Consider the following 13753-nt stretch of genomic DNA (forward strand, 5'->3'; position numbering starts at 1 on the left):
TGTCTGACTCTTTGTGACTTCTTTTGGGGTTTTCTTGGCAAAGATCTTGGAGTGGTTTGCCACTTCCTTCTTTAGTTCATTTTATAGATGAGGAAACTGAGGCAAATGAGATTAAGTGACTTACCCAGAGTCACAGAGCTAGGCCAAGTTTGAACTTAGGAAGATGTATCTTCCTGATTTCAGGCATGGCACTTTATCTACTGCCACCTACTTGCCCATAGAAAAGAAAAGAATCGATGATATTTGGGTAGGAAAAAAACAAAACTTCTAAGAGGTAGTATGTGCCTTAAATCTCTTATCAAAAGCAGGGAGTGAAATGATTGGCTCTTAGGTTTAGAACTAGAAGGGACATTACAGACTCATCTATTCTTAACACTCATTTTGTAGATGAGGAAATTGAGGATAATAAAATTAAATGTTTGCCTAAAATCACCCAGTTAAGAAATCACAGCGGGTTTTTTAATTCAGGGCCTCAGACTCCAAATCCAGGGCCTATTCAACTACACAGCATTGGTACTTTTTTAGCATTGTACTTTGAACCTGTTCAATTTCCATTTGTTCCTACTTTTCATGTTTCATGTTTTAGAGCTGATTACTTCTGTTCTCAGAACCCGTGAAGTGACTTCAGATCTTACAATTGTAGACCTAGAGCTATGGAAATGACCTCTGAGGCTATCTAGGGCAAATCTCTCATTTTACATTTGAGGAAACTGAGTCCAGGAGAGGTTAAATGACTTGGCAAATATCACATAATAAACGTCAGAGGTGACATTTAACTTAGGGCTTCTGACTCCAGAGTCAGAACTCCTACTCTCATCAGAAAATTAAAATATGTTTGCAATGCACTTATCTCCTTTATATACTTTTGAAAGAAACTCATTTCTTTGGACTTTGATTGCTAGCAATAGCAGTCCTCCTAGTAATAGCTCTTGTTTCAGGTTCATTAAAATCATTACCTTCACTGTGAAAACAGATTTTGTTTTTAGTTTGTACTTAGGAATTCCAAATTCACATGCGTAAAAGGGTTTGTAATAACTGATTAGTAAAATTGCAGTGAGAAATTCTGAAATTCAAGAGATCCTTATAAAGATTTTAGTTATCTGAAATATACAAAATCCCCCAAATTTATTTTAATATGATAAAGAAAAAAGTCAAATTCAGATTGGAAGTATAGTAGTAAATTTAAGGAGTGATTTTCTTAAACTGTTGTCTAACCTGTAGGATTTCTGGTTTAAAAATGAGTTCTTCTTTATTTCTTCTTTTAAATTTCAGAAATGTCCAATAGAGAACATCAGTGCTCCCTACCTGAAGAACAGTAAGGGAAATACTCTATTCAATCTTTCAGCATTTGATGTAGAAGAATATTTATTGTGGCCTTCCAAAAAACCAAGGTAACTTTAAAATAGGACATAAATAATTTAAGCTGTTTTGGGAATCTAGATATTTTAAGAAATGGCTGCATACTTACAAATTTAATTCCAAAGATATTTTGAGGTCTAAGGTAGTACCCTATTGCCCATCATTGATCGTATGGGTTCTAGTAATATCACCCAGCAACACTGACTGTAGTAGAAACAAGAAGGTCAAGCATCAGTGGGGTGTAAGAGTTCATATATGATAAGAACTAGAAAAAATAATTCACAAAAATGATGAAATTCCCTAAAATGACACAGAAATCACTAATGTTTATTCAACTGATCAGGCTTCGACCATGACGATTTTTTAAATCTTTTGCTTTATTCTGTATTACCTTTATCAAAGGTGGCAAATTTAACTGAAGAAGACAGAAAAAAAAACAGTTTCTGCTATTTCTTGAATTCTCTTTACTGAATTTTCCCAGACACAAGTTATTTTTTATTCATCCTTCATTTTTTCATTCATTATCTCCGACTTGGAAGAGAATATCTTTCAAGAAATAGCAGGAAAGGGGCAGGTAAAGTAGAAAGCTAGTCTGTGGTTATTCTTTAACTTCTCTCAACTCTATTTATGCTCAGCTTGGGGAAAAACTTTGTTGGAAAAGCCTCATTCTTGGAAACTAATAACTAAACATTAATAATTTTTGCATGCTGAGGATCATGATTTTTTAAAAATAGAATAGACCTACCCAGGTTTAATGAATTATGTAAGTTTTTTTTTTTTAAATGCTATGCCTTGCTTGACTTAGTAGCAATTCAAGATAACAATGTCAATTTCACAGATTATTGTTATTCCACAGACCTACTATGTGGAAGGCATGTACCAACTTCTAAGGAAACCATTCATGATTCTAGTTTTTATAGCTTTCTTCCCCCACAAGCTGAATGACAGCTAAGTGTTATAGTGAAGGGAGTGCTGGACTTAGATTCAGAAGGACTTGAATTCAAAACCAGTCTCAGCTACTTACCAGCTGTGTGATCTAGGGAAGTTAACTTAAGTTTTCTTAGCTATAAAGTGGGGTGAATAATATTACCTTCTTCCCAGGATTGTTGTAAAGATAAAATGAGATAATATTTGCAAAGTGCTTAGCAAACTTTTAAGTGGTCTATAAATGCTAACAATATTATTACATTACTAGTATTATATCCATGTCTTTTTAAAAATATATTTACACATTATATTCTCAAGTCCTTCAAGGCATGGAATGTTCCATTTTTCTCCTTTTTTCCCAGGCACCTAACACAGTGCCTAGTACATAATAGGGGTCCAATAAAATGCTCATAAAATTGAATTCAATTGAAAGGTACCTAATATGTGCAAAGCTTTCATTTAAGACATCAAAAATGTGCAGTTATAAACTTCTTCATTTCTGTCAATTTAGGCTATGATCTTTTGTGAGAAAATGATTTATTATTATATTGATATTATATTGCCTAGGTACCTGATGTATGTTTTATATTTTTAGGCTTGGAGGTTGGTCTTTTGGAGTGACAATCCCTAACCAAGGTCAAGATGCAAATCTAAACATGTCAAAACCTCAAACTTTGGCAAAGGTAAAGTACTTCTTAACTTTTTAAATGTGATTGTGAAAATGCAAAGTTGAGATAGTTACAGTCAGTAACATTTAAGGAACTAAATCAAAGCTTTTTGGACTTACCCTTCTCAAATCCACTATGTTGCTTGGAAGCCATCTCTCCTTTGGGAGGCTATGGGACTGGGTGATGTGGGACCAAAGAAGCATTTACCTCTCCTAAATTCCACTTTGGGAACTAGAATTAATAGAGAAAGAGCAGGGACTGGAGAAACAGTTCTTTTTCTAGGTTAATTCCCATTTATTCTTTCTCTCCATAATCAGTTCCTTTTTGTAGTTTTCTAAAATAGAGGATTCAGCAAATACTTCTCTCCTTACTTGTTCCCTCTCCTCTATCACTTCTTTTGACCTTTCTTTTAGTTGCTTAGGTACAGCTGATTAGCTATATTTTGTTACCTCAAATGACCCAACAAAAGTAACAGAACTTTACCTGCAACAGGAGGGCTTCAGACTAGATGTAAAGAAGGTCTAGACTCCTAGGACTGTTGGATATTGGGACAGGTGACTCAAGGTATATCTTCTCATTTCTTTTAGGTCGTTTATATCTAAGTTCTATCCAGATTAGGACTCATTTTATGGGTTGACCTTAAACTCAAAGATTTCTACCAATCTACCTCTCATAAATACTTAAGAGATGTTTATTATCATCTCAGTTTGGGCTTTCCATCTCAGATATTCCTATAACACCACACTGATTTCTTTGACTCATTCTCTTCATTATTTATCTTTCTTTTCTGCCTATTCTAGATGTTTAATTTTTGATTTATGGCCCTTAGTCTTTTTTAGTTCTTTTTTAGTCTCTGTGTTCCTTCCATCCTCGTCTTTTTTGGTACATTTAGAAAGCAATCTCTTAATGGTTTCTTTGTTCTTGGTTGTTGTATTTGATTACCCTTCTATTTCTGTTGTCTGGGGTATTTGAAAAACAAATAATTTCTTCAGTTCTAATTTTCTTTCTAGAAATGTTTCAAATGCCTTTTAAAATAAATTGAATATTCACTTTTTTCCAATAATTGTTAAACTCAGATTTGCATGGTAGGCCACCTTGTTTCCCTCTTGATCTTTGTTCTTTAGAATATGTTATTTTGTTCTCTGTGTTTCTGTTGGGTGCAGAATAGTCTTGTGATATTCAAATTTTCTTTCTTTTGCGTTTGAAAGTCTTTCTTTTGGGTTGAGAGCAGAATTTGTCATTTCTCAGTGGAACTGTTCAGCTTAACCACTGTGTGTCTTAGAATTTGCAGTATTGGGTTTGGTTTTTGTTCTTGTTTTTCCTTCAATTCAATACAACAGAGGCAACCTGTGGATTCTTTTAAGTGACACCTTGTTTTCTGTGATTAGAAGTTATTGTAAATTTTCTTATGTTATTTTTTGTGTCGTGGTGTTTAGGTTTTTTTTTTTTTTTGATGGATCTTGTTCTGGGAGACCTATAATCCTTAGGTTGCATCCTGTCTTGGAGATCAGCATGTTATGCTTGCAAAGAGATAATTTTTTCTTTTTAATATCATTGCTTTTTGCTTCTCTTCTTCCAGATTGTCCTTTATTTCTGTGTATTTGAATTCCTAATCAGTTATTCTTTTTTGAACCTTACCACTATGGATACAAGTTTTTCTGTTATGCCAATTATTTTTTTGTTCAGTCCATAAATTGTACTTTAACAATCCTTATTTTTCTTTTAAATCATTCAGGACAATCTGCTGTACTTCCAGGCTTTTTTGGATATCCAGAAGGTCCTTTGCCTCATGAGGTGTTAATAGATTTTTCTTTGTCTTGCAATATTTGTTCCTATACACTTGAAATCTTCTATCTCACCTGGTGGCCACATTTTCTTCTGTTATTAATTCCCTTGTTTTTGTTTACTTGTCTTTGCTCAAGGTCTTTGATTGAGTTTTCTACCTCCTAAGACCTTTAGTAATTTCATCTCCCACGTTTCCCCCTCTATTTTCTCCTCTTTCTCACTTTCTGCTTCCTGTGTGGTTTTCCTGGGGGCTGTATCTCAAAGCTTCATAGTTCACTCACTTTAGTCTCTGCCCCTACTGACCATCTTTTTCTTTTGTATCCTCTGCATTTAGCATAGTGCCTGGCATGTAGTAGGCACATAATAAATGTTTATTGATTGATATCTTCTTTTCTTTTAGGACTTTGTAAATCAATCCCTCATACCTTCAAAATTGTGTTACCTTCAATGTGGGCCTCCTTCTTTTAAAATTCTTCTAGTCCAAATGCCTTTCCCATCTTAGTTTTCTACAGTGACATATTCACTTCCTTTCTGAGGAAATTTAAGGATGTGATGCTAGAATCCAAATATCTGAGTTGCTTCATTGTTCGTCATGACAAAATGTATGCTATAAAATTGTTACAGATCTTTTTTATTTAATCCACTTAAAAAATCTTCATTCCAGTTTCATCTTTAAATGTTTTCAGGATGACTTTACTTATTTAGCTCTCTCATCAAGTTTTCCTTAAACTATTTTTCATCACTACTTTATAATGTCTTAAGAGGCAATACTGTTCACAATCAATGCACTTTCACCATAAGATTTTACAAACAAATTTCCATTCTAAATTGGTTTTGTCTTTGTCTAGCACATCTTTTTTGGCAAATACGTGGCATTTGTTCACTAAGGTGTTTTTTGCAGTCATTTGTTGTTGATTTCTATGAGTTCGTCTTTTGGATGAAAGAAGTCAAACTTCTTTGAAATTATTTAAATTGATTTAATTCAGTATCTTTTCTTCCAACCACTTTCAAATTTTGTCATCAATAACTTTTAATATAAGTGGTATCGGAGTTATTTTAATTGTTGCTTCTCTTTTTACAATTTTATTCTTCTACATTTGAATATATATTTGCTCAAATAAATGGATAATGAAATTATAAAAAAATCTGATTCAAAAATTACTCTCATGCAAGAAATGACTTATTTTTTCATATGTCCAAATACAATCTTTTAATTTTTATGATATCAGTCTCTGGTGTGTTTGGTGCCTTCTAATTGTTTTCACATGGAACAGATATGTCTGATATTCAGGTGTTAGGGTTTTATATAATCTACATGTCTTTGGCCTATTATTCATTACTTTGGATCCTTAGTTTCCCAAATATTTTTGGTGCATTTCTCAGGTTCACTTTTGCACTCAAGCCCTGAAATATTAAAATATGTGTTTAGTTTCGTTAGTTTTCTCTGCTCAGAGAATGAACCGCAACAGATGTTGGTATATAAAGTGCAATTATTTTCATGGTATCTTTTCTTTTTTTTTTTTTTAACAAATGCTTATCATAAGCATGCATTGCAAAGGGCAAATGTTAAATAAAACCATATTTCCTATTGCATTTGGACACAGGAAAAACGATTCCAATAACTTCTTTAGTGATGTCTTCAAGGAAAACCTATGAAACATCCTTCCTTTTGGCTGCATCTTTTCTCTTTTTTTCCTGCTTCATTCATAACAAGAAAGCCACAATTTTTGAAATTAGATTTCTCCATCAATATGGCCACTAATTGGTCATTGGACAAGTAACTTACATTGTGAATACCAATAATGAATAATAATAATTGATGGTCTAAGAATGAAATCCTTCCCATTCTTCTTTTCTACTATGCTGTTGTGGGCACTGTAGAAGTGGAAGGTGACCACCTAGCTCTGAATCATATTTTGTGTATTTATTTAATGGATTACTGTGGTCAAAAAATTCACGATCAGGTGTTCAGCCTCTGGTGATGAACCTCTTTGAACTTAGGTAGGCTTGTGGTTTGTCCTTCATTCTCAAAGAGGACCATGTCATCAGGGAGATGGTGACATGACTTGCAAATGAATTTGATTTGAGTGAAGCGGGGCCGTGCAAAGTCACCAGTCTCACTTTCTCCTTGGAAAACAGATATAGTATGTTGTCAAAAGAATAATCAAAGTTTTTTCAGCATGACAGAAACTTCTAGAACCAGCACTCCACTGGCATAGTCTTTGAAGTCTCAGGGTCACTTCCATTTTATGATGACACATCCAAATAAGACCCTACTGAGCATTTACACAAACATGAATGCACTCATTTGATCTTCACATTAAAATGAGAAAAATCTTATTACCTTAATTTTCCACATGAGGAAATGGAACTTTAGAAAGATCACATGATTAATAAGAGACAGAATCAATGATTAAATCCCAGTCTGTTGACTCCAGACTCAGCATACTGCCATATTGGTTTTTTTCTGTGTCAGGAATGTTTGTCTAATTGATTTTTTAATATCCCCAAAGGTAGAGACAGTATCCTGAGGTTTTTAAGCTTCCCATCACATTTAGATTCTCAGTAAATGTAAATGCTGGGCTAAATTAGAGCACTTAGGATTTAAAATACAACCTGGAGTAACTTGCCTCCCTTGGCTTTTTATTTAACTTCCACTTGAGCATCCTTTCCTGTATGCCATCATTCAAATCTCAGAGGTGCATAATAAATGCTCAGTGTCCACTCAACAAATGCTTGTTTAAGGAATGAATGCAAGTCAAGAACTGACCCTGTTTCTTTTGTAAGAGCTGCCAGTGATAAAAATGACATTGAATGATTATAGCCTTTGAGCATCTGTCTCTGTGAGGGAAAGGGTTACTCCATTAGCTTTCATTTATTTAGGACTTACTCTGCATTCATCACAGTTCTAAGGATCCTGAAGCTACAGTGAAAGAATAAGATAAGGCCCTGGACTCAAGAAATTTACACTGCAGTGATGACTGCCTCTGGTACCAAGTTCTCTCTTCCCTGATTTGCAGCTTCCACTGTATTGTAGACTGAGATGACAGATACCCAGATGTGTTAGAATTATGTCTAAAAGAAGAGTTAATGGACTCACTCTGAGTACATAAAATGTGTGGCACAGGCTATAAATTCTGGGAGAGCTCAGTAGACAAGGAACACCAATGAATGACCAGAATAGTCAGGGAAGAATTCATGGAAGTGGAATGGAACTGAGCTTTGAGGATGGAAGGAATTTACCCAGGGAGGGAGGCATCACAGTGTAATAGAAAGTGCACTAGATTTGGAGTCAAGATATCATTTCAAATTTTGATCCTACCTGTTTGAGTAGATTAATTAACATTTGTGGGCCTCATTTAGAAAATCAAAATGATAATACCTGTTATACCCATCTCATAAGGTTGTTGTGAGACTCGAATGAATTACTGTAGATCAAACAATTCTCCAACATTAAAAGACTGTAATGATGTATATGCCAATTATTCCTATTATTAGTAGCATAATTCTAGATTAAATTTCTTCAAGCTTCAATTTTCTTATGTATAAAATGGAAAAAAATTACAAAGTCCATGCCCTGCCTAACTCATAGAGTGCCATAAAGTGTTTGATAAATCTTAAATGTGATTTGTTATTGTAATACTATGAGATCTGAGAAGAAAAAATTGAGAGCTCCTTACTGACATCCTCACTTTTGAAAGATGATGAGTCAGGGAAGATGCTGAGGTTATGAACCTGAATGATAGAGGATGATGACAATGCTTTCTACAGATATGGACAAGTGTGGAAAAAAGGAATGTGTGTGTGTGTGTGTTAATAAGTTCTAAATAGGACTGTCATTTTATTTCCAGTGGTACACCCTGCCAGATGGATGTAAAGGATGTGTCAATTAAGAGAGAGTTCAAAAGAGAAATTTGGACTAAAAATGTATTTTGGTAATCTTGTGTATAGAAATAGTCATTGACTCCATGGGAGGATATGGAATCACTTAAAAAAGTACAGAGAAAAATTAAAAGGACCCACAACAGAATCTGAAAAGTTCCTGTATTAACAGATAGGATATAAATGTTATGGGACAAGAGACTAAGGGATGGTTAGATAAGGTAGGGGGAAGAATTCCAAAAGAATATGTCAAAAAAGTCAAGTGAGGTGAATGTGTACAGGGAGAGGAGGTGGGTATTAAGCGTTAAAAGCTGTAGAGAGATTAAGTAGGAGAAAGGGTGGGAAAAGGCTATTATATTTGCCAACTAAGATATCATTAGTAAGCTGAGGAGAGCAGTTTGTATAGAATTTAGAAACCATTTTCTAAATGATTGGGAATGGAAGATGAAGTGAAGGCAGTGAGTATAGGTTGACTTTTTCAAGATGTCAAGGTTGTGAAGAGAAAAGAAAGTATAGGACAAAAGTTTGAAGGAATGTTGAAGTCCAGTTGGTTTTTTAAGATTCTGAAGGACATGACCATATTTGGAGGCAGTATGGAATGAAAGGGTAAAGTACCTAATGAGCATTTACTATGTGCCAAACACTGTGCTAAGCTCTGGAAATACAAATAGAAAAGTTAAAGAGTCTCTTTCTTCCATGGACATCATAGTCTGATTAGAGGAAATAACATATGATCGACTTCATATCAGACAGTAATTGGAATTTGTGGAGTAATAGTAGCGCAGAGGACTCTTGGCCAATGAATTTCGGGAAGGTTATAGTGAGGCCAGAGGTTTAAGTGAAGTGGGATTTTGAATGACCTCAGGAAGAGAATAGAGGTGGGGATGGTGAGGTCAACCTATAGCTGAGAATGGGGGCCTGAGCAAAAAGGATGCCTGTTCCTGCTGCTCTTTCAGTGCCTGTTGACAGGTGTGAGGGCAACAACTGGGTCAAGTTAGGGGCAGATGCCAAGCTCCACTCTGTGAGGAGCTGTTCCTGCTAGTATTTGGGCTGTCCATTGGCAAATGATTATGATGGGCAATGATTATATTATAAATTATAATATTAATATTATATTATTTTATTATATGTTATATGATATTATGTTATAATATATAACACCATATAATATTATAAATTATAATGATTATAATAAATAAGTTCTGGCCATTCTTGCTGTCCCTCATACCTGTAATAACTCCTCATCTCCACCTCTTGGCAAGATTAACTTTTCTGATCCCTCTTAATGCTACTACCTTCATTTTGTTGACATTCTCTAATTAATCCTAAATGGAGCAGTGGGAAGAGCAGGGGACCTGGAGTCAGGAAAACCTGTGTTCAAATTCCACCTCAGACACTTATTAGCTATGTAACCCTGGGCAAGTGGTTTAATCTCTGATTTCCTCAGTTTCTTCATGTGCAAAATGGGGATAATAAATTGGCAGAGTTATTGTTAGGCTCAAATGAAATAATATTTGTCAAGCACTTAGCACAATGCCTGGCACATAGTTGGTATTATAAATGCTTTTTCTCTTTTTCATTTTATTATTCTGCATGTATATTTTTTGTAGATAGATTAGACTGTAAACCTGTGAATCCTGAGACCAGGAACCGTCTTTTGCCTTTCTGTGTATTTGTCTTGTGCCTTTCTTAACCACAGAGCTAGGCACATAGTAGGAATTTAAAAACCATTTTCTGACTGGAGGAGAATTATAAGTTTGAGGAGAAAGGAGATTGATGAACTTGGAGACCAGGGGGTTCAAGGGCACATCAACATAGATATTTGTTATGAGCATTAGAGTTTGTACTGAAAACAAAGACTGATTCAGAACTCCTTGAGAAAGGAAAGTCAGTGGGTTGGAAGGTAACAAGTACCTGGAGGCGAACAACTATGTGGATTTGAGTGATACAGACAAATGCAGTGAAAAAGAATTTACCCAGCAGGAGTGACTTACACAGGTGAGATTATAGTTCTGGACTGATGGAGAACAGCAACCACAGAAAAACTCAATTGATCCAGATAATCTCTCCAGTGGTGTGTATGCGTGTGTTAGATCTTCGTTGCCAAAGAAGACTATGCCATCAGAGAAATAATGACATGACTTGCACTTGAGTTTGTTTTGAGTGAGGGAGGGTGTGCAGGTCACCAGCCTCACTTTTCCTCCAAAGCCATCTGAATCCAGTGACCAGATATTCATCAGGATGACTGGAGATGACCCAGGATGAGGCAGTTGGGTTTAAGTGACTTGCCCAAGGTCACATAGCTAGTGAATGTCAAATGTCTGAGGTGAGATTTGAACTCAGGTCCTCCTGACTCCTACACTGGTGCTCTATCCACTGCCCCTCCAGTGGCGTACATTTTTTAGAGGGAAGCTATTTTTATTTTTTTATCCTAAGATATTTTTACATTTGGATTTTAATTTCTGATATAAAATTGGGTTTTCTATTTTCCTTTTATATTCAAAGTGATATCTTTGCTTTAGAAATCACCCTCTCCCTCCTCCTATTTTGTCCATCACTTGTACATCTCACATGAAGCCCTTGGCTGCATCACTGGTTGTCTGATGAGAGTGTTTTATGATTCGTGTATTTCTCTGACACCTGCTCCTTTTTGTCATTGATTAGATTAGTCTTTTGTGTTGACATGTTTGTGCACTGGCTTTTGTCAGTATTTCTAGTGTTATTTGGCATGTCCTTTCCCGGCCATGAGTGAGGGAATAAATTGTAACTGCATGATCAGTGAGGAAGTGCCTCCCTTCATAGCAGAACATTCTCACAATGTTACATTAGGCTCAGAAAGGGCAGTCTGTTATCTGAAATACCTCCTGGAAGCTGCTGATGTCATGTCAAATTATTGCATTAACCTTTCAGAAATTAATGACCAGCCTTTTACTTCAACCTTTAGGGCCTGTTCATCAGACATACAATGCACAATTTACATAGACTTTTTGAAGGGAAAATGAAAATTTGCATATGAATACCCTTAGTGAATGATTCATTACACTATAGAATATCTCCCACTGAGGACCCTGAAGTTATTTCATTCAGCTGGTGTATAAGCCCACTACTCAATGTCCCATCTGCCCTGAAAAGTATACACCTTCCATAAAACATTGAAATATATTGAAACATTTAAGCTCTTGGCTTTGCAGGAGAACCACCTCCTCATGAAAACAGATACAATGCACGATTCTCTAGTCTATTCAATTGCAAGACCATGATTATATTTTTTTGCTCTATATTCTTAAGTCTGGTTTTCTAAGCTTCAGTATCAGTTGGAAAACTGCTTTTCACTATTCAGCACCTCCTTCTGAGGAGTCCTTACCCAAGACTATACATTCCTGCAGTGAAATCTAAATGGGCAGCCAATGATTGCTTGCCTTGAGGTGCTGTACTGAATGTGTTGTATATGGAGGCCAATGTTCATTAAGTTTTATGGAATTTAGGTTTAAAGGGAAGTAAATTCCGTAGACTTTTCCTTAGATATTTCCATGCATTACATATCTCACTCTTAAAAAACAACAACTATTCCTCAGATCTAGCCTATATTTTAAGGGGATACTATGTATTTCTATCATCACTCATAAACCGCTTTGGGACTATTTTATTACAACTTGTTTTTATTAACCTCCCCCCAAATTTCTTTCTTATAAGAGAAAAAAAGCCGTGAGTATATATAGCACATCATATAATGAATTAAATTCTAAAATTCTATCAATATTTGGTGATAATGAAATTTATTAGAGTGGTAGTGGGAAGAAACTGTACAATCAATTATTAGTAAAATGAAGGAAAGTTTGTCAAATATCCTGAGGAGATAGTTGAGTAAAATCAGGTTAAGTGAAGACCCCTCAGGCATGAATTCCCCCAAACCCCCACTCTTCCAGCCAAAGCTAAAATAACTAGGCAAATAAAATGCTCCAGGATGGAGGAGAACCACCAAAGTTCCAGTCACGTGACCTGGTGTAACATTCCCCTTTACCACCCCTTATGCCAGTCACATCAGTGTTCTTCCCTTGGATTCCATATTTGATAACAAAACCCTTATTGGTGAGCAACTATCCTTTCTGTGTTCTTTGTCTCTGGGGTAGATTCCCACGTTTAGACTGCATACCTAGATTGCCAGCCAATGAGAAGAGAGGGTAGTGGGCTTCCATGTTAGGGACTATATAATGTTGTACTCTGCTCCTCTCAGGGGCACTCCCTTGCTGACACCACCTATGGTCTCACGGGAGGTGCCCCTTCTCATGAGATTGTAATAAATTCCTTTTTGCCTTCTACCTTGAGTAAGGGTCGCTGTACCCCACACATAGTGGACCTACTTCTCTAGGCTGTGACATTGTCACCTAGATGGCAGTCTTCCTTTGAGTTGTTGGTTACTTCTTTTCATGAATTTAGGACCCACCTAGAAGCTATTTATGTCTTCTGGGAATTATTTGGCTATGTCCAAGATGATCTGCGTCTTGCTTCTGGTATTCCTAAGCTTTATGACCTCCTACTTGGTTCCAATAATGTATTGACTTCCAGTTTAGATTCCAGTTCAGTCTAATCATCTATTCAGCATCTATTATATGCAAGGCATTGTCATAGACATATGTACATATACATACATATGGGCACATACATACAGATATGTGTATTGATTTAAGAATGAAACGAGCACTAAAAGCAAGTCAAAAAAGTTTCCTATAGGTGACATCATATGAGATGTCTTGAAGGAAACTCAATATTCTAAGAGACAGAGGTAAAGAAGGAAACTGCATACAAAAGGCAGATATTGTGTGATTGTGAATCTTTGTATGTTGGAGGATATAAAGAGGTTTCTGAATTAAAGAGTCCCAAGTATAGGAATCTGTGCATAGTTCTGTCAGTTCAAAGTTCTGTCAAACTGGATTATTTGGCTTATAGGACGAAAAATCAGCCAGAGAAATGAAAAGTTTCATCAATTAAGTTATGGCTAAGGCTTGAATAAATGGACTATTCTTATAAACACTTGAAAACTTCCAAGCTGAACAATAATTATTTTTTATTTTTTACTTTTCACCTCATTTCAGACACAACCAGTTAAATGAACCTTTCTCTTTAATGCATAT

The 13753-nt window shown here is 35.6% G+C and overlaps 1 protein-coding gene across 1 annotated transcript in view; it reads left to right on the forward strand.

Annotated features, from left to right (window-relative positions):
- Positions 1–13753, forward strand: part of ABCA13 (ATP binding cassette subfamily A member 13) — a 371167-nt gene that overhangs the window by 190343 nt on the left and 167071 nt on the right. Inside the window, exons 32-33 of the mRNA XM_072598129.1 lie at positions 1273–1391; positions 2882–2969. Coding sequence (XP_072454230.1) covers positions 1273–1391; positions 2882–2969 — 207 coding nt within the window. The remainder of the gene's footprint in view (positions 1–1272; positions 1392–2881; positions 2970–13753) is intronic.

This window comes from Notamacropus eugenii, chromosome 3 (assembly GCF_028372415.1).
Source record: "Notamacropus eugenii isolate mMacEug1 chromosome 3, mMacEug1.pri_v2, whole genome shotgun sequence".
In the NCBI taxonomy this organism is placed as follows: Eukaryota; Metazoa; Chordata; class Mammalia; order Diprotodontia; family Macropodidae; genus Notamacropus; species Notamacropus eugenii.